Genomic DNA, 18,068 nt, shown 5'->3' on the forward strand with positions numbered 1-18,068 from the left:
ATTTCCCCAGGCTCTTACCTTCTGGGGTCCCAGACCTGGGCACAAGGACAGATCTTCCCGGGATGCAGCTATGAGCTGTTCCAGAGACTGAGGAAGGTAGAAGCGAGTGGTCAGGGGAAATAAACCCAAAACCTCCCCTGCCCGCAGCTGCTCGGTGGGTGTACAATATTCCTGGAGGGCAGGGAGATCCTGCAGGGGCCGGGGAAGGCAGGAAGATGGGGAGGGGGCACTGGGAGGTAGAAGGAAATAGGTGGGCAGCTTCCTTGAAAAGCAAAGCAGGTAGAAATGTCAATCGGCACAAGGGAATTGTTCCTCACCCCAAAAGTAGTCAGGAGGGTCTGACTGTCCGTTTTGTTGACTGACTTGACGGTGGTCAGACATTCAGTCACCTGGAGGGAAAGGAGACGGGGTCAGAGGTGGGAGAAGAAAGGAAAACAAGACTGAGCCTGTGAGGGCGCCACTGGGTCACTGCTGTGTCCCTAGGCTGCTCTGCATGCAGGAAGCGCTCAGTAATGCTTTGGGGGTGTGTGTTTTGATTATGTGTTTTGATGATTAAAAGGTCATCTCAGAGTGATCCCCAACTAGCTGAGAGGGTTCTGGTCATGGGATGAGAAGATAAAAGTCATTTATCTTGAGCTGGTTCTGCCCCGGGGAAGACTGTAGGCTCTGAAGTTGGACCCAAGTTCAAAACCAGGCCCCACAGCCTTCTCCCTGTGAGACCCTGGGCATAGGAACTGACCTCTCTGGGCTAACATTTTCAAAAAATGGGGGTTCTCACAACACCCTGCACAAGCGTGGCTGGGGGCACCCTCCATTACGCTATCATTGGAGGCCCAGTTCAGTTCAGTCAGCAAATATTCTCTGAGCACTCCCTGAGTGTTTGGTGGTGCTGGGGACACGACAGGTCCGAGACAGCCCCAGCCCTGCCCTCCTGGAGCTCCTAGTCCACTGTGAGAGGGAGATCAGTTCCAGACACAGTGACCCAGATGGGCAGGGCTGAGGGAGCCCAGCGGGGGCACTTGACCTGACCTGGGGATCCCGGAAGACTTCCTGGAGAAGGAAGATTGGAGCTGAGATAGGGGAAAGACCAGATCAGGCAACTAATCAACAGAAGAACAGGAATGGACACAGAAGTGACAGAATGAGGAGGTAGGGGGTAGGTGGGGCTGCCGGGTCCAACAGGCAGCACCTTGGAGAGTGTGGAGAGGGCACTGGGGAGCCATGGGAGGGTTTTGGTGTTTGTTTAATATTTATTTATTTGGCTATGCCAAGCATTAGTTGTGGCATGCAGGAGGTTTAGTTGTGGCTCTCAAACTCAGTTGTGGCATGTGGGATCTAGTTCCCCAACCAGGGATCGAACCCAGGCCCCCTGTATTGGGAGCTCGGAGGCTTAGCCACTGGACCAGCAGGGAAGTCCCCACTCAAGGGTTTTGAGCTGAAGAAAGCAGGCTTAGGAAGACCCTGCTAGCTGCTGTTGGGGCAGAAGTGACTGGAAGCTGAGGGTGGGTTTGAGGGGGGAGAGGTGTGACTTGAGATCAGGACTGCAGCTCAGACCCCCAAAGGAGCTGGGGGAAGGCCCAGGCAGGGAGGGGAGGGTGCCTCACCCGGGAAACGAAGTCCTGCTCCAGCTTCTCCATCAGGAGATCGGCCGGCTTCTGCTCGTAGGCCTTGTATGTCTCCAGGTACCGCCCGGCCTCCTCGGGGCTGGGGTGAGACATTCGGGTCAGGGGAAGAGGGCAGGAGGGTCATGTTTTACATTAATTTCATTTGCTGATGCTAGAATTCCAAACTTTTAATATAGAGAAATGAATGCTCTCAACCTTGCCTAAATGTCCCCTGGCGGTAACCCCTGCTGGGCGGGCACATCTTGACAGGTCTTTTCTAAGACTTATGGCTAAGGGCCATAGCTTGGGAGCCTGACCAGTGGGGTTCAGGCCCCACTTCCCACCTGAGTTACCCTGGGCCAACAATTTTCCTCTCTGTGGGCCCTGGTTGCCTCACCTGTCAAGTGGGGTGGATGCTAAGTTCTAAGTGTTAGTCACTCAGTCATGTCCGACTCTCTCCAACCCTATGGACTGTAGCCCGTGAGGCTCCTCTGTCCATGGGATTCTCCAGGCAAGAATACTGGAGTGGTTTGCCATACCCTTCTCCAGGGAATCTTCCCGACCCAGAGATTGAACCCCAGTCTCCTGCATTGCAGGCATATTCTCTACCGACTGAGCCACTAGGGAAGAGGGGTGGATGCTAATGACAATTAAACAAGTCCACACACTTAAGCGCCATGCCTGGTGCTTAGAAGCCTATTTAAGAAATGTTAGCTATTCTGGGAGGGAGGTTTTATATGCAGCACACCTTCAAGAGGAAAGTTCTAGAAGCTGACTGCTGCAACTAACCTCACAGTCACCATTCATGTTTCCATTAGGCACTGGGTTTTTCTGACATGTAATTAACTGTCTCCAAAGTAGCTGAAACAATAAATCACTAAACGGGCCTGTCTGTGTGCGGAACAGAGGAACCCAAGTTTATTCACACCAGGAAAAAGCTGGCCTTTTTCCTCAAATGTTTGTCTTGAGGCATTTTCTTAGCCTTCAAAGTCTAGCTAGAGGACAGTGTTTGTTGATTAAACACTGATTTATATTCTCAAAAGAATACTCATTTTTAAAATTCTGTCTTTCTGTGGGCTTTGTTGCTTTTGCTCTAGTCGCAGAGGGGACTGTTATTGTTCTTAATCATGTGTCCAGGACATGCTGTATCCACTTCCTCAATTTCACTTTTGTTCCCCAGTACAATGAGGACACTCTTCCACATCGGAAGACAGAGCTCGACCCCATTTACTTTTTTAAAAATATTTGTGTCTTTATTTGTCTGTGGCAGGTCTTAGTTGCAGCAGGTAGGATCTTCAGTTGCAGCATGTGGTATTTAGTTCCCTGAGTAGTTCAGGGTTCGAACCCAGGCCCCCTGCCTTGGGAACACGGAGTCTCAGCCACTGAAGCACTAGGAAAGTCCCTCGACCCCATTTACTTAGTGGGTCCAAAATATTCCCCAGTTTGGATATACAGACATGGGAAATACTCCCCGTGTGGGGGCCTAGCCGCATTCCAGACACCGTTCAAAGCCCTTTATCTTCAGAAGCTTCTGGGCTCTCTTGAGAGATCTTGTAAGGCAGTTATTTTCAATCCGTGACAATGGAGGGGGAAACAGACGAGTGGGGTTGAGTCACTTGCCCAAGATCACACCGCCGGGCTCCCCATACGCCACTGTGCTACCTCCCACAGCAAAGAGAGAGCAATTTTTCATACTTGCTTCTGTTTTAATATATAATACGTAAGCACATTTTTCTGAGTAGTCAAAAAGTATAGCGGTGACACAGCCCTAGAGAGGACACAGAATGACAAATACATGTACCCTTTGACCTCAAAGCCCATCCCTGGGGTTGGGGGCAGTAGTGGGAGGGTTGCTGTAACAGCAAAACCCTGGGAGTCAGCCAAGTGTCCGCCAACAAGGGGCTACAGGCAGAATACTACACAGCTGGAAAAGAATGTGGATTCAGACAGTGAGTAGTAAAGTGATAGCAAATGAACTACCAGGATGTGAAAGGACGTGGAGGGGAACTTCCCTGGTGGTCCAGTGGCTAAGGCTCCACGCTCCCAATGCAGGGGCCCCAGGTTCAATCCCTGATCAGGGAACTAGAGCTCACATGCAACTAAGAGTTTGCATCCTGAACTAACTATCCCCCATGCTTCAGCTAAAAGAACCTGCATGCCACAACTAAGACCCCATGCAGCCAAATGAATAAAAAAAAAAAAGACATGGAGAAACCTTAAAGAAGCCAGTCTGAAAAGGCTTCTTCGAGCTAACAGAAAATATATACTGGTTTCTGTCCCTGTGTCTGACACAGAGCTCCAAACCCCTGTAAATTCCCAAGTGATAAGATCACCAAGGGCTTCTTCCGTTCCACAGAGGTGACCCTGGGTGGCTCCTAGATGGGGGGCTGGTATCTGGAAAGTCCAAGCCAGGATTAGAAGCTTGGAATTTCCCACCCCACCCCCAATCCTCTAGAGGGGAGAGGGGCTGGAAATGGAGTTAATAAGTGACCATGCCTATGTGAGAAGCCGCCATAGAATCTCAACACTAACCCTGGGATTTAGGGAGTTTCAGGCTGGCAAGCACATCCACGCCGGGAGGGTGACACACACCCAGCTCCCTGGGACAGAAGCTGCTGTGCTCAGGACCCTCGCAGACCTTGCCCTGTGTACCTGTTTGTATCCTTGAGTGTATCCTGTAATGAACTAGTAAATATAAGTGTTTCCCTGAGTCCTGAGAACTGTGCTAGCAAAATAATCAAACCTGAGGAAGGGTCATTGGAGGTCTTGACCTGCAGCTGCTGTTCAGAGCACAGGTGATTCCCTGGGCTTGCGACTGGCGCCTGCAGCGTGTGTGGGATGGGTAGCTCTGTGAGCCATTAACCTGGAGGATACAACCTTATCTCCAAGAGAGTGTCAGAACTGAGCTAAACCTGAGGAGTGAAGGAGACTCACAGGAGGAAGACCTGCGTTAAAAAGTATGACTATTTTCTGCTTTAATCACCAGTCAAGTCTCCTGCTAACCAAACATGCAGGTGCCTATTTCTTGACGTTTTCACCAAATTAATGGATGAAAAATAACACCTTGTTCTTTGAAAATTAACATTTCCTGACAAACTGTATGGCTGACAGTTTTTTCATAGCTTCTTGACAACTTGCTTTAGACTTCAGGCTTTTTTTTTTTTGGCAGCACTGCATGGCTTGCAGGATTTCGGTTCCTCAGCCAGGGATTGAACCCAGGCCACGGCAGTGAAAGCCCAGGATCCCCTCACCACTAGGCAACCAGGGAGCTCCTGGGCTATTTTTCTTACTGATTTGTAGGAGGTCCTTTCTATATATAAATACATAATACATGTTTAAATACATTCCTGTGAATATAAACATGTAAATTTTTTGAACTGTATAAATATAACACTTATATTTAAACATACAAATTAGGGATCTTAGGACTTCCCTGGTGGCGCAGTGGATAAGAATCCATCTGCCAATGCAGGGGACACAGGTTCGATCCCTGGTCCAGGAAGATCCCACATGCCTCAGAGCAACTAAGCCGGTGCACCACAACTACTGAGCCCGAACTCCAGAGCCCAGGAAATGCAATGACCGAAGGGCCTGTGAGCCACGGCTACTGAAGCTGGAGCACCTGGAGCCTGCGCTCGCCGCAACTAGACCAAGCCTGCAGACAGCAACGAAGACCCAGCACAGCCAAAAGCAAACACATAAATAAAGGTTCCTTTCAAAAGAAAAGTGAATTAGGGGTCTTACGTCTTTGTGGCATAGACAGCAAGTATTTCCTCTCAGTGTGTCGCTTATCTTTTAACTTTGTCTAGAGTATCTCTTACTATCCAGCAGTTTAAAATTTTAATTTTCTCACATCAGCCTTTTCCTTTATGGCTTCTGGGTTTTGAGTCTTGCTTTGAAAACCTTTCCCAGCACAAGAACATCATATAGATAGATAGAGATGAAAGTCAAACTCAGACATGTCCAACTGTTTGTGACTGCATGAACTGTATACAGTCCATGGGATTCTCCAGGCCAGAACACTGGAGTGGGTAGCTGTTCCCTTCTCCAGGGGATCTTCCCAACCCAGGGATCGAACCAGGGTCTCCTGCAGGGGGATTCTTTACCAGCTGAGCTACCAGGGAAGCCATATATATATATGATTTCTTATACGTTCACTGTAGTTTTTCTTTTTATGTCTATAATCATCAAGACTTTGTTCTGATTATGGTGTGAGGAAGGGATCTCTTTTTCCTGTGGAGAACCATTCAAAATGGTCTTTATAAACCTAGACTGGGAATTAATTATTCAGCCAGGTTTTACGTCTAACTCATAAGTGCCTAGCGTGGTCCTGGGAATTTCCTCTATGTCACCTTCTTTTGTGCCTACAACCCTGTAAGAAAGATATTAAGACCCTGGCTTATAGATAAAGAAATTGAAGCCCAGGGACTCTCCTGGTGGTCCAGTGGTTAAGAATCTGCCCGCCAATGAAGGGGCCACGGATTCGATACCTGGTCGGGGAATGCAGATCTCACATGTCTCAGGGCGACTAAGCCCATGTGCCACAACTACTGAGCCCACGAGCTCTAAAGCCCGTGCTCCACAGCAAGAGAAGCCACCGCAGTGAGAGGCCCACGCACCACAACCAGCGAGCCGCCCCTGCTCGCTCCATCGCTGCAAGTAGAGAAAGCCCGCGTGCAGCAACAAAGACCCGGCACGGCCAAAAATAAATAAATAAATAATAACTAAAATATCTTAAAAAGAAATTGACGCCCAGAGAGGCAGTGCCTGGACCAGGCTCACACAGGGCATTCCTGGGAGGAAGAAGGAAGGTCTGGGGGTGGAAGGGGGAAGAACTCTTGGGATGGAGCCTGACCTGAGGGGGAGCCTCCATCTCACCTCCAGGCAAGGATCAGGGTGCAGTCGGCCAGGATGCACATCTTAGCCAGCTCCTTGAGGGCCTGCTGAGGATCTTTCTGAGAGAAGAAAACCAGAAAGAGGAGTATGGGAGAAAGCAAGGAGTTAAAGAGTCTTAAAAGCTGAGCACCTTAGGAAGCCAAGAGCCTTTCACTCAACTGACACTTCCTATTCTCCGATGGGGTGCCTGACCCGGGCAGGGCAGTCTCAGGACCCAGCAGTGACCAGGCCAGCCCTGACTCTGTCTTCTGGGGACTCACAGTCTAATGCAAAGGACAGACCCATTCCTAGACAGTGATGACCCAGAGTGCCCAGGGCTGAGGTGGAGAAACCAGAGGAGCATCTGTTGTACCTGGGGGATCAGGGAGAGCTTCCTGGAGGAGGGAACATCTGAGCTGGGACCTGAAGGAGGATGAGGAGTGAGGGTAACAAAGGACAGCAGAAAAGGGAATTTCAGACAGGGGACAGTGTGTGCAAATGAAGGGAAGGGAGAGAGGGCTTGAAGAAATAAAATTCACTGCTATGGGATAGAAGATGTGAAATGCAAGGTGATCGTTGGAAGCTGAGAGATGAGCTGTGAGAGTAGGGCAGGGATTGGGTCATGCAGGGCTTCACACAGGGCACTGAGGGGCTGTGGGGAGTTTGGACCGCGGGTCTGTGTGCTTGAAGAGCCCTCTGCTTGCAAAGGGGCTAAGCTGGAGGCCACGAGATGAGAAGAGGCTGGGGCAGAGACCCAGGCAGGAGAAGCAAGAGCCTGGATCAGGGCAGGGCTGCGAGGACAGACAGAAACAGGTTGAAGAAATATTTAGGTGGCAGAGGGCTGGGCCTGGCTGAAGGCAGGGTGGTGTGTGCAGAAGAAGGATGGGTAATCTGAGCATCCCATCTCCTTGCTAACACAGGTTGCAGCTCAGATGCAAGAAACTCCCACTCAGGTTGCGACTTGCATTCCTCCTTGGAAAGGACTCAACACCCACCTGTCAACCAGGAGGCCCAAGGCTCCCCATTTCACAGATGGGGACACTGAGGCCCGGGGGAGTGACCCCTGCTTACCACATCCACCTGGACAAGCAGGACTCGCAGGGCGTAGCTCTTCCCCAGGCTCTGCAGCCGCTGGTGGATGTAGTCTGGGTGGAGGTTGTGGTAGCGGAGACTGGGGGGTGGGGAGAGAGAGAGGCGTTGGGAAGTCTCTGGCTGAGACACCCCAGAAGCCCTCCTTCTTCCCTCTGGCTGAAGGGCTTGGAGACTGAGGCAGACAGGCTTGCCAGGGTCTGAGGCTCAGAGAGGTTAAGTGTCTTGCCCAAGGTCACCCCTCAAGAAGGGAGCACAGGGGGCCTGGCAGTGAGAGCTACCTGACTCTGGCTCCCTTGAAGGGTGGACCCCCGGACTCTTCACCAAGGAAGAGAAGACCTCGGGTTTCAGGCAGAGCACAGAGACCCTAGAGAGCGCTCGTTCCCAGGGGGTTAGGGTCGCGGGGTGCTGCACAGCTGGTCTGGGGAAGCAGGGCCCACCTACCTGCCCCCGGGACTGCCTGCTTTGGCCTCTGAGGGTGCTGTCGGGGAGGGGTGGGACAGCTTTGCCACCCAGGAACAAAGGGGCATCTCTGCCCAGCAGCCGCCAGCTCCATACCCCACAGGGAGGACAGGAACTTAACAAGTTTCACTTCCCCTGTCTGGCTCTGTCTGAAGAAAGGCCCCCAGGAGTCTTTAATTGGTGAAGGTTACCGAAACCTTGGCTCCAGTTCTGAGGGTCTGTGGCATGAGGCCCCCTCCTCCCTCACAGGCAGGAGTTCCGGCCCGGGCCTCTCCTCCCTTGGACCTGGGACCTCCGCTCTTGTGCTGGGCACTTACGGGCCAAGATCTCTGCCTCCTCCACAGGGTCACACCGAGGCCCAGAGGTGACAGGGCCGTGCCCGGGGGTCTCCTCCCCTCGACAGCCCAGAACACCCGGAGCACCCCCCTCCCAGGCCGTCTGGAGGGTGGGCAGCCCCAGCGCTCACCTGAGGAAGAGGGCACAGGTGCTCTGGCCCAGCACGTAGTCAGGTAGCACATCCCCGAACTCCCAGGGCACGTTGCGCACAAACCTCAGCACCGGGTTGCCCCTCTGGGTGGACGGAGGAGCGAAGCCATTAGCAGGGGGTCCCTGGGACCACCACACCCACCGCCACCCCAGGGCCCTCCTCCTGCCTCCGTTCCGCCCCTCCCCACCTTCCTCCTGCTTTGTACCTGGGGCTTCTCCAGCTCCACTCTCCTCCTCTCCTCAGACCCGCCCCCCTCAGCCTGGAATGTTCTTGGTGCTGGGGCTCTGACCTAGGCCCCTCCTCCCGGGCCCTGTTCTTTAGTCGCTTCAGTCGTAGACCGACAGGCTTCTCTGGTGGATTTCCCAGGCAAGAATACTGGAGTGGGTGGCCAATTCCTTCTCCAGGGGACCTTCCTGACTCAGGGATGGAACTCATGTCTCCTGCATTGGCAGGTGGATTCCTTACCACTGACCCACCAGGGAAGCCTTCCCTAGCCCTCGGTCTTAACCTAAGGGTCCCTGGATCTCCCTCGGGCTCAGTCTTCTCTCCCACTGGACACCTGTCCCCAAGTGTCTACCTCACTGGCCTCCATACCTGCTACCCCTCCCAGCCCCAACTCAGGAATGACCCCACCATCCAGAAACCCAGGGCTTCCCTCTCCCTCCCCTCCCCCAAGTGGGACATCTAGCTTCTACGCATCCCCCAGAAATGCTTCCCCTTCCAGTGCCACGGCTTCCACCCTACCTCCTCCTGGTCCCCTGCCCCTCCTGGCTACCCTCCCAACCGGAGCTAGACAGCTCCTCCTAAAGCACAAACCTGCCCTTCCCCTGCTCTAAGCCCTACTCTGGATCCCTACTGCCCTCAGGAGGAAGCTCCTCACTGTGCCTGTGACCCTCCACAGGGTTAGACCCCTGGCGTCTGCTGAGCAGACGCCTCCCTCTAAACACCCCCTTACACTCTACTCTCTACCTCACACTCTACCCAAGGCGGAAATACTCTGAGCAAGTCAAGCGCTGATCTATTTATAGGTATCTGAGAACCCACTTTGTGTCTAAGTCTGACCAAGAGGACACAGATCCCGGCCCCTGTGGGGGACACAGACATTAAACAAAGGTATCTTGGAGGACTTCCCTGGAAGCTTAGTGGTAAAGAATCCTCTTGCCAATGCAGGAGATGCGAGTTCAATCCCTGGTCTGGGAAGATTCCATATGCTGTGGAGCAACTAAGCGCCTGCACCACAATGACCACAACGATCAAGCCTGCGCTCTAGAGCCTGGGAACCACAGCTCCTGAGCCCATGCACTCTAGAGCCTGTGCTCTAGAGCCTGGGAACCACAGCTCCTGAGCCCATGCACTCTAGAGCCTGCGCTCTAGAGCCTGGGAACCACAGCCCCTGAGCCCATGCACTCTAGAGCCTGCGCTCTGCAACGAGAGAGGCCACCGCAATGAGAAGCCCACGGATCACAACTAGAGAGTAGCCCCCACTTCCCACAACTAGAGAACGCCTGTGTGCAGCAACAAAGACCCAGCACGCTGCCCTCCAAAAAAGTTCCTGGAGGATGAACATGTAATCACCAAGTGAAGTGGAATTTGGCTCGAATGAGGGTGTGGATCTGCTCTTGTTGGGGGAGCGCGGTGGTGGTGTGTGGTCAGAGAAGTTGGGGTGGGAAGGGTCTGCAGCCCTGGGGCATCTCGACCTGAGACACCAGGAGCCATGGAAGGGCTTTGGGTAAGGGAGAGGCAGGATCTGACTTTAATTTTTAAAGGATTGTTCTGTCCACTTCACACCCTTCTAGAATGGCCAAAATCCAAAAGACCAACAATGACAAGTGGGGAGGATATGGCAGAGATGCAACCTTCATCCACGGCTGGATGGGAACGTAAAGCGGTGCAGTCTTTTAGAAGACAGTTTGGGGGTGCCTGAGAAAGTTAAGCACAGCGTTGCCACATGACCCAGCCAATCTACACATAGATAAATACCCAAGAGAACTAGAAACATGTCCACACAAACAGTGGTACCTAAACGTTCACAGCAGCATTTTCACAATCAATGGAAAGTATAAACTCAAATGTATATACCCAGTATATACCTAGAATATAAAACCCAAATGTACGGTATATCCTAGAGATGGAATTTCTGGGCCATATGGTAACTCTATGTTTAAACATCCAAGGAACTGCCAGACTGTTTTCCAAAGTGGCCGCACCGTTTCATATTCCCACCAGCAGTGTACGAGGATTCCAGGTCCTCCCCGCCCTCAGTATTGTCTATGCTTTTGATTCGAGCCATCCCCGTGGGTATGAAGTGGTATCTCATTGTGGTTTTGGCTCGTATTTCCCCCATGGCGCACAATTTTGAGCATCGTTTCATGTTCTTGGATCTTACTATTATCATCATGTACTCTCTCCCTCCAAAATGCCAGCCCCATCAATGACAGAGATTTTGTCTCCTGTCCCCAGAGCCTAGAGCAGCAGCAGGTAAACTCTGACCACCTATGAGGATTATAAGTGGCTCAGAGGGGCTAGGTCACCTGCCCAAGACACAGCTACAGTGCGGCAGAGCGGGATTCAAACTTGGGCCTGTGTTCAGGAGTTTTTGAATAAATGGACAAAACTGGGGGCAGGAGATCGAGCTGCATGAATACACTTACAGCCCCAACCACAACAGTTGGGGCAGGACTCTCCTGGTGATCCAGGGTTTAAGATTCTGAGCTCCTAATGCAGGGGGCCTGGGTTCCACCTCTGCTCAGGGAACCAGATCCCACCTGCTGCAACTAAGACCTGGTGCAGCCAAATAAATAAGTATATAAATATCGTTTTTAAAAAAAGAGTTGGGGCATTATGGACTGAATGTCTGTGTCTCCCCAAAATTCATAGGCCAAATTCTAACCCCCAGTGTGACGGTATGTGCTGTGTGCTGTGTCACTTCAGTCGTGTCCAACTCTGTGCGACCCCAAGAGCTGTAGCCCTCCAGGCTCCTCTGTCCATAGGATTCTCCAGGCAAGAATACTAGAGTGGATTGCCATGCGCTCCTCCAGGGGATCTTCCCAAGCTAGGGATCGAACCTGCGGCTCCTGCATTGCAGGCAGATTCTTTATTAGGAGGTAAAGGCTGGTAATAAGGTCATGGAGGCGAAGTGTCATGAATGGGATTAGTGTCTCTATAAAAGAGACTACAGGAGCTCCTCGCCCCTTCTGAAGCTGTGAGGACATAGTGAGAAGACAGCTGGCTATGAACCAGGAAGCAGGTCCTCACTAGACATGGAACCTGCCAGCCCCCCGATCTTGGACTTCCCAGCCTCCAGAACTGTGAGAAATAAATGTTCGCTCTTTAAGCTACTAGTCTATGGCATTTTTGTTAGAACAGCCCGAAAGGACTAGGACATGGGGCATCCTCAACCCACACACACTAGCTGAATGGATGAATGGTGCTATTGAGAGCATAACAGGTGGAACTCAGACCTTCCTTGCCAACCAGAAAGCCCTCCTTAAAAATGCATTTCCCACCAGAAAGTCCAAAGTCCCACTTCTCCATTCCCGTCCTCACCTGCCGGGGGCTCACAATGATGCTATTGGATTTTGCTCCTGGTTTGGGGGCCTGGTTGGGGGTCTCTCCTGCCAGGGGTTCTGGCCCCACCGGGCGTGTGGCTTCAGCCCCGCCTGGAGGTCCAGAGAGGGCATACTCAGCGTAGGTCTGAGGGCCTGGCGGGGGTGAGGTCTCCACGGTGGGCAGGCTCCGTGTAGATCTGAATAAAGGCTTGGCCTGTGGGAAGAGATGTGAGAGGGCACCTGAAGTCTGAATCCAGCCACTTCTTCCTACCTCCTCGGCCACTGCCACCCTGGTCCCAGCCACCGTCTTCTCTCCCTCTGCCACTGCGGTCACTTCCTCACCAGTTCCCTCACTGGCCCTTAGCCCCTCGTCTGCTCCCCACACTGAGTCACACCATGCCCCTCCTCTGCTCAGAGCCCTGAGATGGCTCTTGCCTTAGAGTAAAAGCCGAAGCTGTCACCACAGCCCTCCAGACCTTTAAAGAGCTGTCCCTGCCCCTCCACCTTAGAGATCTTCCTTTCTATCTCCTCCCCCTGGTTTTGTCTACTCCAGCCCCACCGGCCTTCTTGTTGCCCTAAAATGCATCAGGTTCTCTCTCACCTCAGGGCCTCTGCACTGGCTGTTTCCTTCTGCCCCATATCACAGAGCTGGCTCCCTCACCTCTTTTACATCTCACCAAAGGCATCATCTCCGCCTAGAAGCCCTCCCTTAACTGTTCTATCTAAAGGAGCTCTCCCTTCCCATCACACTGTATATCCTTAGCTTACTTTCTTTTTCTTCATAGCACATAGGTGGCAGCCAGTACTTAGCACCAGCCAATTGTGTTCCTGTGGGGTTGAGAATTCCGTGCTGCCAGATCCTTTTTACCAGAAGATGTGAGATGTGCAGACTTATTTCAAAATCGCTGCTGCTGCTGCTACTAAGTCGCTTCAGTCGTGTCCAACTCTGTGCGACCCCATAGATGGCGGCCCACTAGGCTCCCCTGTCCCTGGGATTCTCCAGGCAAGAACACTGGAGTGGGTTGCCATTTCCTTCTCCAATGCATGAAAGGGAAAAGTGAAAGTGAAGTCGCTCAGTCGTGTCCGACTCTTCACGACCCCGTGGTCTGCAGCCTACCAGGCTCCTCTGTCCATGGGATTTTCCAGGCAAGAGTACTGGAGTGGGGTGCCATTGCCTTCTCCATTCAAATCACAAAACCTTCCAATTCTTAAAGTTCAGCAATAAATTCACGCTTTTGCAGAACCAAGGTGCTGACCACGTGAAACATTCCAGAACTAGTCCCCTTGGTGTCTGTTTTCTAACTCTGCCTTAGCCCTCCTATGACATTTTACAGATAGGGAAACTGAGACCTGCGTAGGTCAAAGGACTGTCTTCTCGAGGTGACCCAGGCCCCAACATTTCCTAACCCACACGGCGGTCCTACAGGCCCCTTCCTCCTAACCAACTCCCCCAAGCCTCTCAGCGGTTCCCTCATCTCCTAGTCCTACCCCAGGAGGAGGGACCACATCCTCGTCCGTAGGAATGAGGAATTTCTTCCTTGTGGGTGGGCCAGCGGGCTTGTGTACTCCCTCTTCGTCCATCGCAAGCTCCTTCTGGGGCCTGAAAATGAAGACGTGGTGTTGGGAGCCAAAGAGACATCGGCATTCTCCAGCAGGAACCCCCCCACCCCCCGCCGCCACCTCCAGTCACAGTCGCCCCCCACCTCCAACCGCAAAAAAAATTCCAGGGCTCGATAGCATCCAGCTCCAGACACCCAGGGGAGGAGCCAAGTTCTATAAGGCCCCGCCCCAGCCAGCCACCACCTCCAGCTTGCCCCACCCCTTACCAGTCCACACTCTCCATTCGCCACGCCCTCCAGGGCCCCAACCTTCTGTTCTCCCGCCCTCACAGTTCCCCACCTTCCGTTTGCCAGGCCCGACCACAGTCCCCGTCCGCCCCGCCCCCAGGGCTCGCACCTGGATACCTTCCCCTAGCTCCACTTCCTCAATCTCTTAGACGCTGTACCGATTGACTGGCAGCTGCCAATCGCCGCCGGCAGTCTCCACCCCGACCCCTCTCGCCCTAGCCCGGATGTCTTAGCTCCCGGAGGACCCACCTCCTTGCCCCCGGGCCGCGAGGAAAAGACCGGAGGGAGATAGAGGCTTCCCACCGCCCGCGCGGCCAGCGCGGCCCCAGGCTCGCCGCACTTCCGGCCTCTCTAGCCCTGTAGCCCGCTCCCGACGTTCCCCAAAAGAGTAGAGTAGATGGGCGGTCCTGGCGCAGCTCTCTATGGTCCTGGAGGACTGCAGCTCTCTACGGTCCTGAGGTTTGGGTTGGAGAGAGCTGTCGACCTCTCGCCCTGCGCGTCTTGGGTTGCCAAGCCGTTTGATTTCAGTGCCCTTATTGAACGCCTCCGGAGAAGGCAATGGCACCACACTCCAGTACTCTTGCCTGGAAAATCCCATGGATGGAGGAGCCTGGTGGGCTGCAGTCCATGGGGTCGCTAAGAGTCGGACACGACTGAGCGACTTCCCTTTCACTTTTCCCTTTCATGCATTGGAGAAGGAAATGGCAACCTACTCCAGTGTTCTTGCCTGGAGAATCCCAGGGACGGGGGAGCCTGGTGGGCTTCCGTCTATGGGGTCGCACAGAGTCGGACACGACTGAAGCGACTTAGCCACAGCAGCAGCATTGAACGCCTCTAGTGTGCCCGGGCTCTGGGCAAGGCTTAAAGGAGAAGAGATGGCAGCATATCAAACTAGGTTCCTTCTCTCTGTACAGACCTGGGTTTGAATCCCAGTTCTGTCATTGACTTGGCCTCAGCTTCCCCCTTCATTCATTAATTCCACATATGATCCCAGAGCGCCTCCTCTGTTCCCAGCTCTGTGCGAGGCACTTCTAGTGACACAGTGGTGACCAAGGATAACGACAGCCCCGCTCTGCTCTCTTGGAGCTCACAACGCATTCGGAGAGACAGACCTGTTCCCCAACAGAGGCGACCCAGAGTGGGCAGGGCTCAATAGGAGACCCCAGAGGGCCAGGGAGCAGGGTGGGGACAGGGACACCTAATGCAGCCGGAGGGCCAGGAAGAGCTTCCTAGAGGAAGGGACATCTGAGCAGAGACCTGGTTGATGAGTTAGTATTAGTCATTTCCTGAAAGATCGTATCACACTGTTCCAACTTGTAACTCTCTGATTACTAAGAAGAGAACATTTTTTCGTGAGTTTATTGCCCTTAAATATTTTGTTTTCTGTGAATTGGTTGCTCATATCCTTTGCCCATTTTAAAAATGGGGTTGTATGCCTTTTTTATTACTATTAATTTGCAGGAGTGCTTTATGAATTCCAATCCTGTTAGTCACTTACATATATTCCAAACATTTCCTCCTAGTTTGTACTTTATATTTTAACTTTATCTATTTATGTTCCTCACACAGAAATTCTTAGTGTTTATGTGCACCTATTTATCAATCTAGTCTATCCTGACTTTTGGTATGTTTAAGAGGCTTGCCATACCCCAGGGAGCTTCCCAGGTGATGCTAGTGGTAAAGAACCCACCTACCATTGCAGGAGACATAAGAGACATGGGTTCAATCCCTGGGTCGGGAAGATCCCCTGGAGGAGGGCATGGCAACCCACTCCAGTTTTCTTGCCTAGAGAATCCCACGGACAGAGGAGCCTGGCAGGCTACTGTCTGTAGGGTTGCAAAGAGTCAGACACGATTGAAGCGACTTGGCATTGAGGCATGCATACCCCAAGGTCATAAATATAGGCTATCATTTTTTTAATATTTTCCTAGTTTTGATTTTCTTTCTGTGTTGAATCCACATGAGACTTATTTTTGAACATGTGTTAAGGTAGGGATTTATGAGGGATATAGGCAGTTGTCCCAGTACCATTTATTTTATTATTATTATTTTAAATTTATTTCGCTGTGCTGGGTCTTAGTTGCATAATTCAGGCTCTTCTATCTTCATTGAGGTATGTGAGATCTAGTTCCCCATCCAGGGCCCCCTACATTGGGAATGTGGAGTCTTAGCCACTGAACCATCAGGGAAGTCCCCAACACATTTATTTGAAAAGGCAGTTCTGGGAATTCCCTGGCGGTCCAGAGGTTAGGAATTGGCACTTTCATTGCTGGGATCCAGTTCCATCCCAGGTTGGAGAACTGAGATACCACAAGCCTCACTGCCAAGCAGCCAAAAAAAGAGAGAGAGAGAGAGAGAGTCAGTCCTTTTCCCTGGTTTTTTATATTCCACTGTTGTCATCTGTCAAATTCCCATATATCCACAGGTCGATCTCTGACATTTCTATTATATTTCATTGATCTCTAAATCTGCTTCTTGCCTCCATGCCAAACTGTTTATTTAGATATGTTTTGATATCATATGAGGGTAGTCTCCCACCTCTGTTCAGTTTCAAATCTGTCTTTACCATTCCTGTCCCTTTTCTCTTCTAGATGGATTTCAGTGGCTGCTTTTCTAGCTAGTTCCCTGAAAACTCCTATTGAGATTGGGATGGGAATTGCACTGGACTGATGAATTAATGACAAGAAGACTGACATCTTTTTTGATATCCATGAACATATTGTCTTTATCTCTCCATTGATTTTGCCTTTTGTTAGGAGCCTACTGTAAAATATTTTTTCTAATTAATTTTTATTTCTATAATTGATGCATAATTTCCTGGGCTTCCCTGGTGGCTCAGTGGTATAGAATCCGCCTGTCAATGCAGGAGACACAGGTTCCATCCCTGATCTGGGAAGATCCCCTGGAGAAGGAAATGGCAGCCCACTCCAGTATTCTTGCCTAGGAAATCCCACGGACAGAGGGTCCTGGTGAGCTACAGTCCATGGGGTTGCAAAGAGTGGCTGAGCATGCATGCACCAATGACCCCATTTTAATTTGTCTCTAAAGACCTTGAAAGTGAAAGTAGCTCAGTCGTGTCCAACTCTTTGCGACCCCATGGACTGTATAGTCCATGGAATTCTCTATGCCGTAATACTGGAGTGGGTAGCCTTTCCCTTCTCCAGGGCATTTTCCCAAGCCAGGGATCAAAACCAGGTCTCCCCCACTGCAGGCAGATTCTTTACCAGTTGAGCCACAAGGGAAGTCCACAAATACTAAAGTGGGTAGCCTATCCCTTCTCCAGCAGATCTTCCTGACCCAGGAATCGAATCTTATTTCCAAATAAAGTCACATTCTGAAGTAATGGAGGTTAGGACTCAACGTATCTTTTGGGGGGCCACAATTCAACCCTTAACAATTTTGTTACTTTTTATACAATTCTTCCTTCTGAATTAATTTGCTTCTTGCTAGAGTGCATTCTCTTCTAACTCTTTCCGATAACGTTCTAGATAGGCAATTTCTGAGTCTTGTTCATCTGAAAATGTCTTTATTTGACCCTCACAAAAGGAACCTCAAATTCTAGAGGAACTTCCCTGATGGTTAAGACTCTGAGCTCCCAATGCAGGGGCATGGGTTCAATTCCTGGTTGGGGAACTACGCTTCCACATGTTGCATGGCTCGTCCAAAAGAAGACCAAATAGAATCTCAAATTCTGGGTTCTTAGTTATTTTAAGTTAGAAGATACTGGTCCAGACTTCCCTGGTGATCCAGTTTTTAAGAATCTGCCTGCCGATGCAGGGGACGAGGGTTGGATCCCAGGTCTAGGAAAATCCCACATGCCGAGAACAAGGCAACTAAGCCCACTCACCACAACTACTGAGCCCACACGCCTGGAGCCCATGCTCCACAACAAGAGAAGCCACGGCAGTGAGAAGCCCATGCTCTGCAACGAAAAACTGCTGGCAGCAAGAGAAAAGCCTGCAGGCAGCAAGGAAGACCCAGTGCAGCCAAAAATAAATAAGTAGAATAAAAAAGAAGGAGATACTGGTCCTCTATCTGGGTCACTGATGATAAATCTTTCGTCATAAGCAAGCTCATCTCTGTGCTTAATTTTCCCCAGGATTCTTTACTTGCAGTGTGACCTAGTACCAGCAACTCAGTTTCTCCATGTAGGTCA

The 18,068-nt window shown here is 51.4% G+C and overlaps 1 protein-coding gene across 10 annotated transcripts in view; it reads right to left on the reverse strand.

Moving 5' to 3' along the window:
• The window catches only part of ERCC1 (ERCC excision repair 1, endonuclease non-catalytic subunit), a 51,245-nt gene that overhangs the window by 379 nt on the left and 32,798 nt on the right, over nt 1-18,068 (reverse strand). For 2 of the 10 annotated variants that reach the window (XM_086353158.1, XM_086353163.1), the window contains exons 3-10: nt 13,554-13,665; nt 12,064-12,279; nt 8,497-8,600; nt 7,551-7,650; nt 6,483-6,559; nt 1,605-1,704; nt 318-389; nt 19-87 (exon numbers count right to left, since the gene is read on the reverse strand). In XM_086353158.1, the coding sequence (XP_086209284.1) occupies nt 19-87; nt 318-389; nt 1,605-1,704; nt 6,483-6,559; nt 7,551-7,650; nt 8,497-8,600; nt 12,064-12,279; nt 13,554-13,646 (831 nt within the window). In that variant the 5' untranslated portion in view covers nt 13,647-13,665. The other 8 variants (XM_086353154.1, XM_086353159.1, XM_086353156.1 and 5 more) reach the window with 8 other exon arrangements.

Source organism: Bos grunniens, chromosome 18 (assembly GCF_055505025.1).
Source record: "Bos grunniens cultivar Pamir isolate PY7600 chromosome 18, Bosgru_T2T1.0, whole genome shotgun sequence".
Classification (NCBI taxonomy): domain Eukaryota; kingdom Metazoa; phylum Chordata; class Mammalia; order Artiodactyla; family Bovidae; genus Bos; species Bos grunniens.